A 15,944-nucleotide genomic window follows, 5' to 3' on the forward strand; every position below is an offset into this window, starting at 1 on the left:
AATAATAAAAACACTCCAAGATACACTGATTAGAGCAGGGAACTTATTCTCCTCTCTCCATCTGTGCATCCGAACCTGCTTTAAAACACACCCATTTCTGCAAAATGCACTAATCCAGGCCATTCCTGCTGACAGGCAGCAAAGCAGTTGGTCGATCCCCCCAGAAGAAGGCGGAGGAGAAGCGAGGGGAGAAACGGAAAGCAGCACAGCTGGATGACAACAGAAAGAAGGTACTGACGGCTGGGTGGGGATGGCTTCAGACCACGGGGGGAGCTGCGCGGCAGTTAAGAGACAAGGAAAACTCTGGCACATTAATGTTCCAGAACAAATCTGAAGCAGAGGCCACGTGCTGTGCAGGGGGCAGCTAGGCTGCTACGGTGTCTGCCATACTGGAGTCTATGGGCCTGATGTAACCTTCCCCTGAACCTTGCGTAGCAGTGGTATTCTCAGGTGACCAGTAAAGCAGCTGTTCCCAGCAGCAAGCAATAGCCAGCCATGCCCTGGGGAGAAGGGCTAAAGGTTGGCCTGGAGCATGCCACTGCCAAGTGGAGGCACCATCATTATTGGTTCACTTCCAGCTTTTCCACCTTCCATCCAGCGCTGAGGAGCTGTGGAGACTCAGACCCCAACTCCACGGAGATTAGGCTCCAGAGCTGCCTCCTGGGCAGTTGATCCAGCGATGGGAAGGGAAGTGAGGCATTTCCTCTAACTCAGCATTGCGGGATCTGCTCGCTCTCCGCACAGTACAATGGGCTGCAGGGACATAGGTTAGGGGTTTGTTACAGGAGGGGATGGGTGAGATTCTGTGGCCTGCATTGTGCAGGAGGTCAGACTAGATGATCATAATGGTCCTTTCTGACTTTAAAGTCTATGAGCAGCAGAGTGGAGTCCGTTGCTTGGGGACATGTTCTCCAGCATGGCTGCAGCCGGCTGTCTGGAAAACAAGGGTTGCCAAGCTGCGGTACGTGAGGCCTGGCATGTGGAGGTGGGTGCTTCAAGCCTCCCTGCCTCAATCTGAGCAGGCTAGGAGGAGGTACATTCAGTCTTCTGGAGAAGCCAGTAAGGGGCAGGGGAGGAGCAATGAGGAAGGGTGAATGGGAATGCCCTGTGAGTTACTTCAGGGGAGCTGGGGCCTCGTACTGCCAGCACACGCAGAGCCAAGCCTCGGCTAGGAAGGAGACTCAGTGCAAGCAGAACTGCTGCTCAGAGGGGCTGTTGTTTGTTGTTGCAGAGCAGACGTGGAGAGAGAACCAGCAGGCGAGCTGGGCACCCAGGAAGGTGCTAGCAGATCAGCATGGTAGAAGAGCTAGAGCTTTTTCCAGCCACCCTCGTAGAGCAGCCTGTTAGCTAGTCATTAAAGACTGAAGCGAACTGACTGGATTTTTCTGCTGATGTGTTGCACTGCAGCTGGGTTTGCAGGAAATTACTGAGGCTTCTGGTAGATGCGGCAAGCAGGCACGTTGACTCATTCAGGAGTCTGGCTCTCTTCCAGGTGGTGTCCGTTACGCAGTGCACATTCGCAGGCCACCTCTGCCCTCCATCCTGTGCAAAGCAGTAATGATTCAGTATTTGCCCACTGGATCGGTTGTAAGCCAGTCTGAGAATCAGAGTTCAGTGAAATGTAAAAGCAGAAATGGTAGCAGCAAGCTCCTCCGACTGAGCCTCTGTCTCCTCCCCCTCCTTTCACACTGAGTACAGAGTGGCTGAGATAACAGGACTCATCATCCCGGAGCAGCTCGGGGCCCATCGTCCTGACTCCAGCAGCAGGCTGGACTAGATGCCGTGACAGAGGGCACAGCTACTCTTATTGCACCTGGTCGTTGGTGCAGTGCTGTGTGTGGAAGCGGTCGGGGTGCAGAGGGGAGGAAGTGTCTGTCCTGATCCCAGCTGGGAATCACATTATGTCCTGCAGTATGAAGCTTCTGGGCCATTCCAGTTTCTGCATTAACTAGTGACCTGTGCAGCTTTGTAAGTGACTCATCATTGGGAGGATGAAGTTACATGGCCTAGGCACTTGAAAGGCTTGTAGAGTTTGGGGGTTTTAAATAAATTGACTGATCTTCAGCCCTAGCCACTAGTTGGGTGACTGCCAGGTGGGTCATGGATCAGTCTGGGGAGGCGTTCCATGCGGACAGCATGGTGCGGAAGAGAGCGTTGCCACCTGTGAGCTGCCTGGCAGAGGGGCTAGTAGGACAGGAGACACAGGCAGAGCTGATCAGGAACGTGCAGGTGAGGACAAGGAGCTGTCACGTGATGCAGTAGATGAGGAACAGGGGCTGGAAAAACTGGGCTTTGTTGTGCCAATCTGCAATAAACCCTTCAACAAGCAAGTGTGCTGGCTCCTGTAGCAGACTGTGCTGGCTCTGCTAAGCTGTTTGAGGAAGGTTTGAGCTTTGTGGCCTCTGCACTGAGAGAAATGGCAAAGCCTCTGTTTTGCTCTGTACAAGCTGTGGGTGGGGGAGGGAGCAGGTACAGGGAAAATAGTCCCTGGGTTTGGGTTGGCTAGAACACTCCTGATGTGAATAGCAAGTGCTAACTCTGAGGGCTACCGTGCTGCACTAGATAAACTGAAAAACACCAGCTGCCAAAGTCACTGGGCATCTCAGCAGCAGGCTTGTTTTGGTCACTGGGTCCCGAGAGTAGCCGGCTAGAGGGCTAATACAGTGGCCCTGTAGCTCTTAGTAAGGCACTTAGCCATGGACGTACAGTTCAGTTGCAGCATCTGACTTTCCCAGGAGTGTGTGTGTGTGAGAGATCCCAGTGCAGATGAATTAACTGAAGCCCAAAGAGTGAGGGATTTACAAAGGTAAGACAGCCTCTGAACTGGGATTAGAACAAGATCCTCTTGGTTTGCAGCCCCTTCTTCTGAGCTCACAGGACTCTGTACTTGAGGGGCTCGTGCTTGGAGCCTGCTGAATACTTTCAAAGAACTGAGATTGGGGCACTGGAGGGCGTTTGTTCAGTCTGACAGTGTCGTCTTGGGGAGTCCTGCTGGGTTCTTGGCAGGCATTGCTGCAGAGTGGGGGTAAGGGGTTGGCCCTATAAACCCCTACCTACAGCACCACCTGCAAATCCAACACTATATGTCTCGGAAGAGTTATCACTTGTCTTGTCCTGCTGCAGCGTTCACACTGCAGAGCGGCAGCATAGAAGATAAGGCCCTGTGCTTCCTACCCATCTGGGTTTGGGGGCATCTTGCTGCCTCAGCATGCTCCCTGTTCACCTCCTGCCGGGCAAGCCCCTTTGATTTGGAGGTCCCATTTGAAACAACTGAACATTTTCAGCATTGAGGAAAGAGTCTCTGTTCCCAAAGCTTTTATTAAATAAGCTTCCTCCTTATTTGTGTTGCAGTAGCACCCAAAGACCTTTGTCAGTCCCCTTTCATTGGGAGCTATACGTAATCTGTGTCCGAAGAGCGCTTAATCTAGTAACGCACCCAGGCCACTCTAGTCTCTTTCCCACTCTTATTTCGCCTCACCAGCTTTTTTTCTATTTCCCCACAATTTGCAGACGCTGCTGGACATATTTACAGGGGTGAAGCTGTACCTACCGCCCTCCGTGGAGGACTTCAGCAAAATCCGCCGGTACTTTGTGGCGTATGATGGAGACCTTGTGCAAGAGTTCGATGCTGCCTCAGCAACGCACGTAATAGAGGACGTTGATGAGAACCCTGGAGCCAAACGCGTCTCTCCTGACTGGATCTGGGAGTGTATCCGGAAACGGAGGCTAGTGGCCCCCTGTTAAAAACTCAAGGCAGCTGCCTGGCCCCATTCAAAAAAGTCAAGGCAGCTGCCTGGCCCAACCCTACTGTGCTCTAGGAAGGAACAGCAGAGACTAGGCAGGTGGAAGAGAGGCTGAGATCTGTCAAATGGCTGGAGCCTCACAGCTGGGTTCTAAGGATCCATAGCAATCACTGATTATCAGTGCCAGCTGGAATGAATTCAGAGCTCTCACTAAAAGATGGCACCATTGGAATCTGTTCCCTTTCTGTCCGTCATTTGAACCCATTCCATCTAGGTGCTGCTTTCATCTGTTTTGTTCTAAAGTTTGGGTATTTTTATAAATAAACTATACAGTGTCTTCTTTCCGGTAAGGACAGAGATTTTCTCAGGCTGTTCTGTATCTGAACAGAAGACAAACCTTGGCAGTGTATAACTTCCTACACTACTATAATTCAAACAAAGGCAGGCTAATCTAAACTGCCATTTATACTGCTTGGTATTTTCTCTTCAGGTTTATTTTAAGACTGTTGCTGGCTAATCTGTTTTAAGAATCAAAGCTATAGGTCAGCATCCAGAAACAGCTTAGACACTGTTTCATTTTAAAACTGGGCCAAATAAACTTCCGTTAAGGGTTTGTGTCACCAGGATATTCTTTTGTCACAACCAGGCTGCTGGAGTCAAAGGTTAGTGAAGAGCTAATTTCTGTGCAGTGTCTCCTGGAATTCATCGATTATAAAGCCAGAAGGGACCACTGTGACCCTATAACAGAGCATAGGATTTCCCTGAATTAATGTGTCTGAATGGGTTTTAGAAAAAAATATATTTAGTCTTAAAGGGGCCAGCAGTGGAGAGTCCACCACAGCCTTGGGTAAGTTGTTCCATTGGTTAATTACCCTCCCTGTAAACATTTGTGCCTCATTTCCAGTCTGTCTGGAATCATGCTATACTTTGGTCTGCTAGACTGAAGAGCTCCAGCTCAAGTTTTGTTTCTCATGTAGGTACTTACAGATTGTGATCAAGTCATCTCTTAAAAGAGAAGATTCTGCTAAGCAGACACCAGGATCCCCATCAATATCCAGAATATTTTCCAATCTTTTCCCATTCTCATGGCTCTTCTCTGAACCCCCTCCCGTTTTTCAACCTCCTTGAATTGTGGACACTAGACTGTTCCAGTAGTAGTCGGTCACATCAGTGCTATGTAGAGGTAATCTAATCTCTTGGCTGCTGTTCAGATTTCAAGGAGTGAAACTTGGGAGGAGTTATTTGCAGGTTTTGCCATCTAAATATACTGCAGTCTGTTCCATGACACTAAACGTTATGAACAGACAACTCATGTATGGCCTGGGGCTGGGACTTGGATAAAAAATAGGGTTGCAGAGAAATAGATGGATATTTAATGAGGGTTTGATAACTTTGAAAGTAAAAAATCATGGATTTTGGAGTCCAAGTGCTTTATTGCAAAGTTTGCCACAGTACTGTTGTGATAGTCCTAGTGTGTTACAAGCAAGGCTGGCTTGAAACAGCCAAACCTGCAGCTGCTGGGTCAGGTTAAAGTGATAGCATGATGTTTATGCTCCTAGTGCCATGGTGTGTGAAGTAGCAGGTGCTGTTTCTCCCCTGCCCCACCTTGTATACCATGAAGCCTCCATGTGCTCCCCTCAATTTCTAGCTCCTGTACTGCAGAGCAGTGAAGGCACCATGGGCTTTCTAGATCATAGCAGGGTAATGAGGTCTTTAGCCCAGGGAAGGACACTCAGACCCAAGGTTTGGACTGGACTGTTTCACACTCATGGCAGTATTTAAATAAAGTACTATAAGGAAAATTGTATTTGTTTCACTGAAGATTTTCCTAGGCCTATTCTAAAGAAAATGGTGGAAGCATGTAGATGTGGTGGGATGCTCACTCCACCTCACTCATTTTGTAATAACTTGCTTTTCAAGGCATTGTCTCTAACTTAAGGACTTGTCTATTCTAGCATAAACCAGAGATCTCTGGCTTGCTGGAGTCTAGGAACGTTACTCTAATCCACAGATGGATTTGTTGTTTCTACCTCAAGTGTTCAGAGTTTTGGCTGAAGTGTAGTTCTATGTATGTGGACTAACCCAACTGCCTCTCAAAAGGTTATCTGAGAGATGGTCTAATGCAGTGGTTCTCAAACTTTTGTACTGGGGCTGCCTTTCACAGCAAGCCTCTGAGTGTGCCCCCATTATAAATGCTGGAGGCAAAGCGGGGTGTGGGGCAGAGGCTGACAGCTCGTGACCCTCAGGGGTCCTGACCCCCAATTTAAGAACCCCTGGTCTAATGGTCATGTGCATTTCCCACTGCCACTCAGCTCTAGGGTAAATAAAACAATTTGATAAACTTAGGCCAAGACATGTTAACCTTGGTCAGGAATTGTAAGGAAACACACTGGTTTCTTCCTATTCCAGCAGGCTTCTTGGAATCAGCTTAGTAAGCCACTCAAAATTACTTCAGCCATTTGCTGGGGAGGCCGATTGACGTTATGTTTTTATTTGAATTTCCTTGCTCATTTTAGGATGTAGTTTGACTTTGCATGTTGGTTACAAATTGCTGCTGTTGTGGTGGCTCTTGTCAATATTTACACAGACCTGCATCAAATGTGTAATATGAAAATGGCAAAAGGCTTATCACTGTCAAGTCCTCTTGCCTTCAGTGGCAGCTGATAGTGACTACTTTGCTATAAAGGTTAAGAATACAGTTGAGAGTTTTCTCTTTTCCTCCTCAGACTTTTGAGGAAGAATAGCTTCAGGCTAGATCAGGGGAACTGGTGCTTGGTGATGAATTTACATTATATTCAGGTTCTTATATTACACAGCATAGTGGTGTTTGTTTCATGCTTATCCTTATCTTTTAAACTTCAAAAGCATCAGTAAATCAAACATTTCTGCCCCTCCCTCTACTGCTCCCAAAAAGAGTAAAACTCAGAAAACTGAACTAGTTGGATAAATCAAATTTTCACTTTATTATAAAATTATAAAGCAGAACTCTGTACCAAAACTAGTTGTTTAAACTAGGATTTAAAGGAATTTAATAGAAGCCATTTCAAGTAGAACATTAACTTTCCAAACATTTGAACAAGTGTACAATGTACATAAAGCACCTGGATACAGTTTAGTTCAGACCAGTATATTCCTTTGGACTATGAACATGTTTCCTTGGACTATTTTAAAGTTTCACTTTAAAATAAATTCTATCAGTCACCCCCCACAGCAAAGCATCATTTTTTGCAATGGGAAAAGGAAGGCAAATTCTAAGCTTAAGGGGTGTGTGTACATCTCATTCTTAAAGTCATCCCTGCAGAGACTGATCTGCACTGGGGCCTTTCTGCAGTAGGACAGAGGCAGAAGTAAAGTAAACTTGCTCACTGAATAGGGAAAGTGTCTTCCTCCACCTAAGCCCCCTATCTTACAGTTATTGCTGACCATTATTTGTCACAGTGAATGTGACAGAGGGGTTCATAAGTTTAGCCCATGGGTAGAGATTGGTGTAAACAACCTCTTCCCATTCATGATTGAACAGCTCACTAATAACTACACCAATTACTTACAGGGGGAAAATATTTAATACAATTTAGCTGCTGGCATAATGAGTGTGTCAGCACCTCTCTGGTTAAGAAAGTCTATGCCAGACCTTGAGCCAGAGATTAACACATCAATGTCCAGAAGTAGCAGTTCTCAAAACAAAATGAAGAGAAACAGAAAGAAGGGGCAAGGCTGTAGCTTCCCATCCTTCCACTACAGCAATCACCCCCAATAAAAGTAAAGGCCCTCTTTACTGTACAGGTGCTGCCGATCACAGTGCAGAGGTAAAGCTTCCTTTAAATATCTCTACATGAATGACACTCCGTAAGACTCCTCACACAGGCCATGCATTTCTTGCAGCAGAGGCATTACTACTGTTGTACAGCACGGTTTAAATAGTTGCAAAGATTACATAAATTTGCAGTTACTTAAGATTACCAGCTGTTACAAGTGTGCATAGATACATCAATAGAGGCTGCTTCTTTACATACATATCTAGTGCTGCAGAGCCTAGGAATGTCCCACTCTTACTAGAGTGGGCAAACGTTCATATCTAGCTGCTGCAGCTGGCCCAATACGGTACCATGTTTGCGCACGCACACATTCCTTCTGAATACCCATGTGCTTACATGAGTAGTTCTGACATTATTAGAGTGAGGCCTACAGCTATGTGTGAAAAACAATCTGAAGCAAATGCTAAGCCTTAAATGGCTCCAGTAGCCTTTTGGGATGGGATAAGATAACACTAGTGTAACCATGATTTAGCTGGGAAAAAAAAAGTCAAATTTAAGGCATACTAGGATGATTTTGAAAGTGATTATTTTTCTGGCAGTTCAGAATGGAGTATTTCCAGGACACCTTGTAAGATCACTTTTTTAAAACGCCATAGAGGAAAAACAATGCACTAGCTCTCCTGAGCCTTTCTAACCTACAGGTGTCATCAACAGCTTGTGCTTGATGTCCCCTGTCTACCTGGTAGAATTCTTTGGCTGAGTGAATCTATAGCCTCATCCCCATAAAAGGAAAATGGAGACGTTATCTTGTGCTCTTCCACAAACAGTCTTTGCATATTTGGCAACGCATCAGGACTGTGGAACAGGCGGAAAAAGGAAGGCTGGGGCCTGATCATCACTATCTTCCTCAAATCATAAGACAAATCAGCAGACAGCAAGAAATGAGACTGAAAATACACAACTCAGCTAGGGAGATTCACAGTGGGAAAAGTCATCCTACACTTTCCTCCAAACTTCACAGTCTCTCTCTCTCTTTGACAGCATCATCTCTAGGCCTCAGGAGGTCATTATAAGACTACACCGCTGAGGGTTTCACAATTAAAACGTCTTCCCACGCCTTTTTAGGAACGTAAGCAGCCCTAGACCAAAGTCACGCTACTACAGCCGTAGTGTTTTTCCAGTAGTGTTCAAGCAAAGCAATGCATTGTCGGGGACTAGTGCCTCAGGGGCCCCACATGTTACTCACTGGAGGAGATTGACTCTCCAGCCAGTTCAGTTATACAGGGATTGCAGGTCACACAGCATCCTGTGGTGTTATAACAAAGAATAACCCAAGGGAGGGGGAGACACACTGTCTAGGCTGGGTGAGCTTCAAGCAGACGCTCTATGCCCTAAGCGACTTCACTGCCTCTTATCTTTCAAAGGGAAAGAATGTATCTTTAACAGTATGAAGTCCTGCTTCCTCTTCATATTAATGTGGCACAATAGTGAATGTTTCCCCATGCTCTCACAGGGCTAGGCTTAGAAAATAATTCTGGATATGAAAAAGCTAAAGGCAACAGCAAGGAGAAAAGTTGAGCCTGGCCTGCAAGCATAAGGAACTAGAGATAAAAATAAAGTTACACATTCCCAAAAAAAAAAAAAAAGCGTAGGGAGAGGAAACCAGCCCAATAAAATCTTGTTCCCTGAAAATAAAGTATCAGTGGAGGTGTGATCTGAAACAGAGCAAATTAAAAAGGGAACCAGAATGGGAGAATTCAGCAGCAGCAAAACAAAAGAAAAGGGCATGTGCCAAAACCGCAGTCCACCTTATTTATTACTGTGGAGGAAATAAGCCTCAGAATCTGGTGTTAGTCTTGGAAAGCCAAGTGATTATTTGTCCCCCGTCAGCAGTTGATCAAGCTAGGCCAGAATGCAAGCTGTTCATTATGTCTGTCTGCTGCGGACAGTGGGCTCCCGGAGTCCAGGCACTGCAGGGTAAAGCACTGTGGTATGAAGGGCACAGCCAGTCAATGGCTTCAATCAGAACAATTCCCCAAGATTTCTCCTTTCCTCATCTCGCCTATGAACTCCAGGTTTCTTGTGAGGTCTTAAGTGCCAGTCTCTCTGACCTACCTGTAGAGATCTGGACCATCTCTAACAGCAGATGAGGCTTTAAGGCAACACTGGTCTTCCTCCTGCTCACTCAGGACTTAAATACATGGACAGCTCTTATCACATACTGCCTGCATATGGGACACTCACTCATACGCTTTCCACACTTGGTGCAGGTGACCATGTGGCCACATTCTAACAGGACACAGTCGATTGGTGAGTCCATGCAGATTTTGCAGAGATTCTCTTCAGAGCTAGGGAGCCCAGCACTGCCTGAGGAAACTGAAGACAAAAAGAGGTTTACGTATTAGATTTAAGGAAACATCATAGCATTAGGACAGGATGTTCAGTGTTATCCAAGACACATATATTAATAGTGGCTTCAGTGTCAAATATCAAATTATATATAATTATGTGAGACTAAGGTTGAGAAGCTCCATCTTTTCACAACTGGAGACTTGTTAACAGTCCTGCTCCTGCATTGATGATAATGTGGGACTATGCCTGATCATCTGAGGAGGAGCAGCTGAAAATTTGTGCCTAGAACAAACACTCCCCTATCTGGGCGCACAACAGCAACAACTAGTCCTGACAATCTTTGTGGTGAGATCGCTGAACAAACAAATTACTTACCATTTTGATCATCTGTGTCAGCAACTGCAATATAAAAAAAGAGAGGAGAAAAGCTACATTATGCAAGCGGACGATGGGTAGGCTAATAGATTGTCTACTTCAAGTACGGTTAATTTAAGACCTTACAAAGCAAAATGACTCAAATTATTTCTGTATTTTATAGAAAGACATCAATTGAACTCCAATTTTGTGATTTTACACAATTTCTCTAAACGTTTTTCTCACTATATTCTGGTATGAAAGATCCCCACAGGAGGCAAACTGAGTGACTATATGCAAAGTGCTTGTCTAAAGCACAAAGTAAACAAAATGGGGGGGGGGGTGTGAAATCTTCTGGTCCTTTAGTTATAATCTTACTTTAACAATAGTAGGTGGCAAAATTTAGAGAGAGGTTCGATTTAACTTGATATTCCCCTGTAAGTGATGATCAAAAATAAATACAGTTCTAAACCTGAAAATTAAAGATTCTGTTCTTAGAATGATTCTCAACAATTGGCATAGTGGGTTTCCATATTTATCTCCTGTCAGATTCCATAACAGATAGCTTCAGTTTACAAGTAAATACATGTTTTTTTCTAACTAGTAGCCCTGAAACTCAACCTAAGTTCTGAGAATTAAAATGGGTTCTTTCCTTGTTGCAAGTCATCACCAGGAACAAATGATCTGCAGAGCTAACAAAGCCCTCAGTGACACCTGTATAACTCAACTATCTTCCAATTGCCCCTCAGTAATAACCTGTGCAGACGGCTGGCCACAGGTATGCATGGATGCATCTTGTTGGAACATAACAGTTCTGGTGATGATGCACAAGTACGCGGTATCAACCGTCCGCAGCTATGTTGGCTCTGGCAGGGCTAACAAGCACGAAGAACGCATTTTGTCACTCGAGTCAACCACACTCACTCTCAATACACAACGAAGCAGTTGCTTTCCTGAGTCTACACTAACAAAGCTCTTATGTGGGTAAATACATGCAGTGGTAAACCACAGGCTTGGCAGGCATACTTAGATTATTGGTAAATATGGGTAAACAGGTTTCACATTATGTACAAACTGATGAAAAAATATTTTCATCAATAAGCCAAAGGTACACATAAGCAAAATAAGATAGTGCTGCTTTAGAACTGAAGAGTTTGATATAAGGATATTTACTTTGTATCTTTTGTGTGTTACCTCACCCACCTTGTCTCTCTAAGCCTGACCATAGTTTACCAGCATTCGCTCTGACACACTCCTGCCTTGTTTATTTAGTCCTTGATGCCTCCTCTCTGTTCCAACTCTCACTTGCAAAGGGTAGAGGCAGGAACTTTTGGAGGAGCCATTCAAGCCGAGTGAAGGAAGGAAGAATAAGAAGAGAAAGGAGACCATAGCCCAGGGGTCGGCACCCTTTCAGAAGTGGGGTGCCGAGTCTTCAGTTATTCACTCTGATTTAAGGTTTCGCGTGCCGGTCATACATTGTAACATTTTTAGAAGGTCTCTTTCTGTAAGTCTATAATATATAACTAAACTATTGTTGTATGTAAAGTAAATAAGGTTTTTAAAATGTTTAAGAAGCTTCATTTAAAATTAAATTAAAATGCAGAGCCCCCCGGACTGGTGGCCAGGACCCGGGCAGTGAGTGCGCCACTGAAAATCAGCTCGTGTGCCACCTTCAACACGCGTGACATAGGTGGCCAACCCTGCCATAGCCCCTTCTCCCTTTGACTTGTTGCTTGCTACTGTTGATGCCAAAGCGGAGAGTTGAGAAAGACAGACAGTTAGCCTGGCAAACCGATCTAGTTCCTCCACCTTACCCAGATGCTGAAGGTCTTTCTCTTTATAAAGACGGGTCACCCTCTCCATCAGCTCCCACTTTTCACAGCAGCCTTTATAGTTGACAAAGTTGCGAGCCAGGATTTCCTTCAGCTGTCGCACAGAGAGTGCATCAATGTCTCCAACACTCGTTAGGTCAGAAAGAGAGGCCCTCCGTCCCTGTACCAGGTTATCCTCCGAGTCAACAGACTGAAATGGAACAAAGACAGACTAACATTTGATCTCACAATGTGATAACAGAACTCAAAGCAGCTTTTCTTAGGTTGACTAGCAGGAACTCATCCATGAAGGTGAATGATCTTCATCCCTCCATACTGCAATATGAATCCTTCCAGTTACGAGGAACACAAGGGCCATCTAGGAGGGAGATAAAAGCACCTCCTCCTATTATAAAGTTACATTATAATGTCCTCCATTATAGAGGACACCTGTGTTAAAGTGACACCAGGTTCTCTGCATATAAGGTCTTCCTGCATTTTCCATGTACACAGAAGTGTCTTCTGGTGGCTGTATTCCACACTGTTATTCTGCTACTCTGTGCAGGGTCCTCGGTAGGGGTAACTCTGCACTAGCTGGGTGATGGACGAAATAATCCTTATAAGAACCCTTCCCATTTCCATTGTCTGATTTTAGGGGATACACACAGACCTGTGTCTCCTCCTCTGTTGGTGCTTCTGCTGCATTCTCAATTTCTGTCATATCGTCTTGGCTCGGAGGCACGTGGCCATTTGCCTAGAAGAGGAAATAAATCTTTCACCAGCAGTGAATCTCCCTGCATATCCAGAGAGGAAATGAATGAGCTTGAGCACAAAGCATGCACTACATACTGTGGAATTAGGGAAGTCATTACAAGACAAAACAGAGCCATGTTAGCAGAAAACAGGTTTCCTATACCACATTCCTGATGCTTAAACAAGTAAAATTCAATTTGAAACTTTAGTGTTATATTTGGCCCTTTCAGGTCCCACCTTATTACATGTTGAGCCCCGTTAGAAAACTTGATGATGTACAATATGCCCCCACATGTTGTTCTCACAGGGCTTACGAGTCTGGACTGGGAGAAGACAGATGGTCTAGAGACTCAAAATGGCATTGCACAAAGCCACCTGATTATCATGATGTGAAGTCTTAACACTGCTCTATAAGCCTGCATTGTGAGGTGGCATCCATGTGTGATGTCATGACAGCACAATCACTAGAATATGTCAAGAATTTGTGCCATGTTGCTCATTGAGAGCCCAGTTGATGGCGCCCTTCAAGACTGCTCAGATCAGTTACTCAATGACCATAAGGGCACAGTGCTCGTTTGGGGTATTGTGTTGGAGACGTTAAGTGAGGGATTAGTTGCCTCTCTCCTGCAGTTCCCACACCTCAAGCTGCTCTGGAGTTTACGGCTTCCCTCGAGTTGAGTGGCCTGAGAAGCTGCAATGGGGACAGGACAATGGCATCTGTGGAGGGAGGACAGGAGTTCTGAACACTGGACTGGGGGAAAGGAACAGGGCTGTAATCCCAGCTAATATCGATTCCCCATCTGTGGCTTTGGGCATGATATTTATCCTCTGCACCTCAGTTTGCCTTTTAGTAAAAATGGGGAGAACGTTCCCCTACTACTTAGGGGAGCTGTGATTAGTTAGTATCCATAAAATGAAAAGCATTTTAAGAGCGGATATTTCTGAGAATTCCCACAAGGTGAGCGGATGAAGCCAGGAGCTGAAATTTGCTGTCAAAAACTTAGAACTCATAGGTGAACACAGGTATTTCCAAATGTGAGCTAACGCAATGACAGTAAAAAGCCCTTCTACCTCCACGTGTGAAAGATGTCCTCAAGAATCACTGCATTTTTAAACAAGATCCCACGCCTCATGATACACCTATAGAGAAACTAAGAGGCACACTTTCTGAGCTGGCCCAGGGAGAATTAAGCCCACCAGGAAGGCCCAGAGTAGATGTTAAACATTAAGGATTTGTCTAAACAAACACTTAGTTCACAGGAAGCTGGGGTGTAAATCCACCTCGCACTAGTGCACTAAGTATCTGCATGGAGCCTGCTGAAACTCAAAGTTCCACAGTGCACACTTTGAAATGGGAGTAGATTAAAGCACAGTAGGGAACTTCTAGTGTGTGGCAGGCTAATGTGAGGTAGATTTACACCCCAGCTTGCTGTGAACTTAGTGTTTGTATAGACAAGTCCTAAGGAAACATTCCACAGCAGTCAGTACAAAGCCTAATAACAAAGCAAGGCAATATAAGTAATCAGATGACTGATTTCCTCTGAAAGAATTCAGCTGGACAGTTTCTGGCAGTCTCTGTGCCAGGGCTAATAACTTTTGGCCTCAGTCAAAGCATTTCCTGCAGACCCAAATCAGTAGATGATCAGGCTCCAGGAGCCCCCTCAGCCATCCTCCTCCTCCACTGTTTCAACTCCAATATTACTTTGAAATTTTGGATGCCTTCTGGCACAAGAAATAAGGAAATACAGAATGAGGGTATAACATTTTAACAGCTGCTTTTAGTTGTCAGTATATCAACATCCTGGCTAGAAAATGAAGTAAAATATGCTTTAGTATCAGTATAGATATTAAATATCCATAAGACTTATTAGTCACAAGGGTATCCAGTGCTGGTGTAAGGGTGGAACACAAAGCAATGATCAGACTGCCTTAAAACAGCGACTGAAGTATCCAATATATCCAAACCAGACCCAAAAATAAGGCTGAACGTCCCAAGATTAATATTAAATTCCATTAATGCAGGAAGGACAAATGCCCCAACTGACAAACGACAACAATGAAACCCACAAGTTAGAATGAATTATTTTAGTTTCTGAATTGTTCTACAGCAAAATGCCTGAAGTCCTTACTCAAACACTGCAGTCAGTGAGTGTGTGCCTAAGCAAGGACCTCAGGATTTGACCCCCTGAACTTAGCTTTGTTATGAACATGGGGACAGCCGTGTGTAATATGCAGCTGCAGCACTGTCATTTGTGGTAAACAGAAGCCCTGCGTGCTCGTGGCACTGATCTTTAATAAAGGAAGATATGTGCTGAATTTTGATGGGAAAAACACAAGGAGCACCTCAATAATTAATCTGACAATGACGGGGAATAAGGACACGAAAGGTGCTTCTCACTGGACACTGGTGTACCTGTTGATGTTCCTGAGTTACTGGACTCAAGATGGAGTCTGCAGACATTGGAGAGGCATCATGTGAGGTAGAAGATGCTGTGCTAGTCTGTGGCAGAACAACGAAGCTCTGCTGTCCAGATGTGCCAGAGTTTAATGGCGGGATTCGTATTCTATTCTCCTGGGTGATTACAGGCTGCTGCCCAAGAATCAGAATCACCAGGTCTTCCTTTTCACGGCACAACTCTGTGGAAACCTCGTGGAGTGCCAGATAGTCGCGTAGATCCTTCACCTTCATCTTTATCAACTCTTCCCGCTGAAAGGCTGTGGCTTGGAACCGCTGACAGAGATGGCAGAGAAGGGGACTGCTTTCAGGCTGGCTTGAACAGGAAGTGCAAAAATTCTTTTTACAGTCAAAGCAGATGTGCTGCTCAAACAGAAGAGAGGGAGAGAAAAGGCACTGAGCCACAAAGGTTTAGAGTGATTACAGAAGAACAGTATTGCGGTTAACACAATATGCAAGCTGGAGATAATATAAATTGAAGCCAATGTCCTAAATCAGTGGTTTTCAAACTGCGGGTCGTGACCCTGTACTGGGTTGCGGAATGTACGGCACTACGTCCCGGCAGCTCTGGACACTACCACCAACCAGGCCATTAAAAGGCCCCTCGGTGATGCTGCCCAGCTAAGGCAGGCTAGTCCCTACCTGTTCTGACTGTGCACTATGCCTCGGAAGCGGCCAGCAGCAGGTCTGGCTCCGGGGGGGGAGCCCTGGGCTCCAAGCA

At 45.3% G+C, this 15,944-nt stretch overlaps 2 protein-coding genes across 9 annotated transcripts in view; one reads left to right on the forward strand and one right to left on the reverse strand.

Annotated features, from left to right (window-relative positions):
* The window catches only part of LIG3 (DNA ligase 3), a 28,955-nt gene extending 23,407 nt beyond the window's left edge, over positions 1 to 5,548 (forward strand). For all 4 annotated transcript variants that reach the window (XM_075073992.1, XM_075073989.1, XM_075073990.1 and 1 more), the window contains 2 exons: positions 136 to 230; positions 3,511 to 5,548. In XM_075073992.1, the coding sequence (XP_074930093.1) occupies positions 136 to 230; positions 3,511 to 3,744 (329 nt within the window). In that variant the 3' untranslated portion in view covers positions 3,745 to 5,548. The remainder of the gene's footprint in view (positions 1 to 135; positions 231 to 3,510) is intronic.
* A 1,131-nt stretch (positions 5,549 to 6,679) lies between these two features.
* The window catches only part of RFFL (ring finger and FYVE like domain containing E3 ubiquitin protein ligase), a 53,091-nt gene continuing 43,826 nt past the window's right edge, over positions 6,680 to 15,944 (reverse strand). For all 5 annotated transcript variants that reach the window (XM_075073995.1, XM_075073993.1, XM_032789666.2 and 2 more), the window contains 5 exons: positions 15,182 to 15,586; positions 12,686 to 12,769; positions 12,019 to 12,226; positions 10,226 to 10,249; positions 6,680 to 9,874 (listed from right to left, as the gene is read on the reverse strand). In XM_075073995.1, the coding sequence (XP_074930096.1) occupies positions 9,684 to 9,874; positions 10,226 to 10,249; positions 12,019 to 12,226; positions 12,686 to 12,769; positions 15,182 to 15,586 (912 nt within the window). In that variant the 3' untranslated portion in view covers positions 6,680 to 9,683. The remainder of the gene's footprint in view (positions 9,875 to 10,225; positions 10,250 to 12,018; positions 12,227 to 12,685; positions 12,770 to 15,181; positions 15,587 to 15,944) is intronic.

This window comes from Chelonoidis abingdonii, chromosome 20, assembly GCF_003597395.2.
Source record: "Chelonoidis abingdonii isolate Lonesome George chromosome 20, CheloAbing_2.0, whole genome shotgun sequence".
Classification (NCBI taxonomy): Eukaryota; Metazoa; Chordata; order Testudines; family Testudinidae; genus Chelonoidis; species Chelonoidis abingdonii.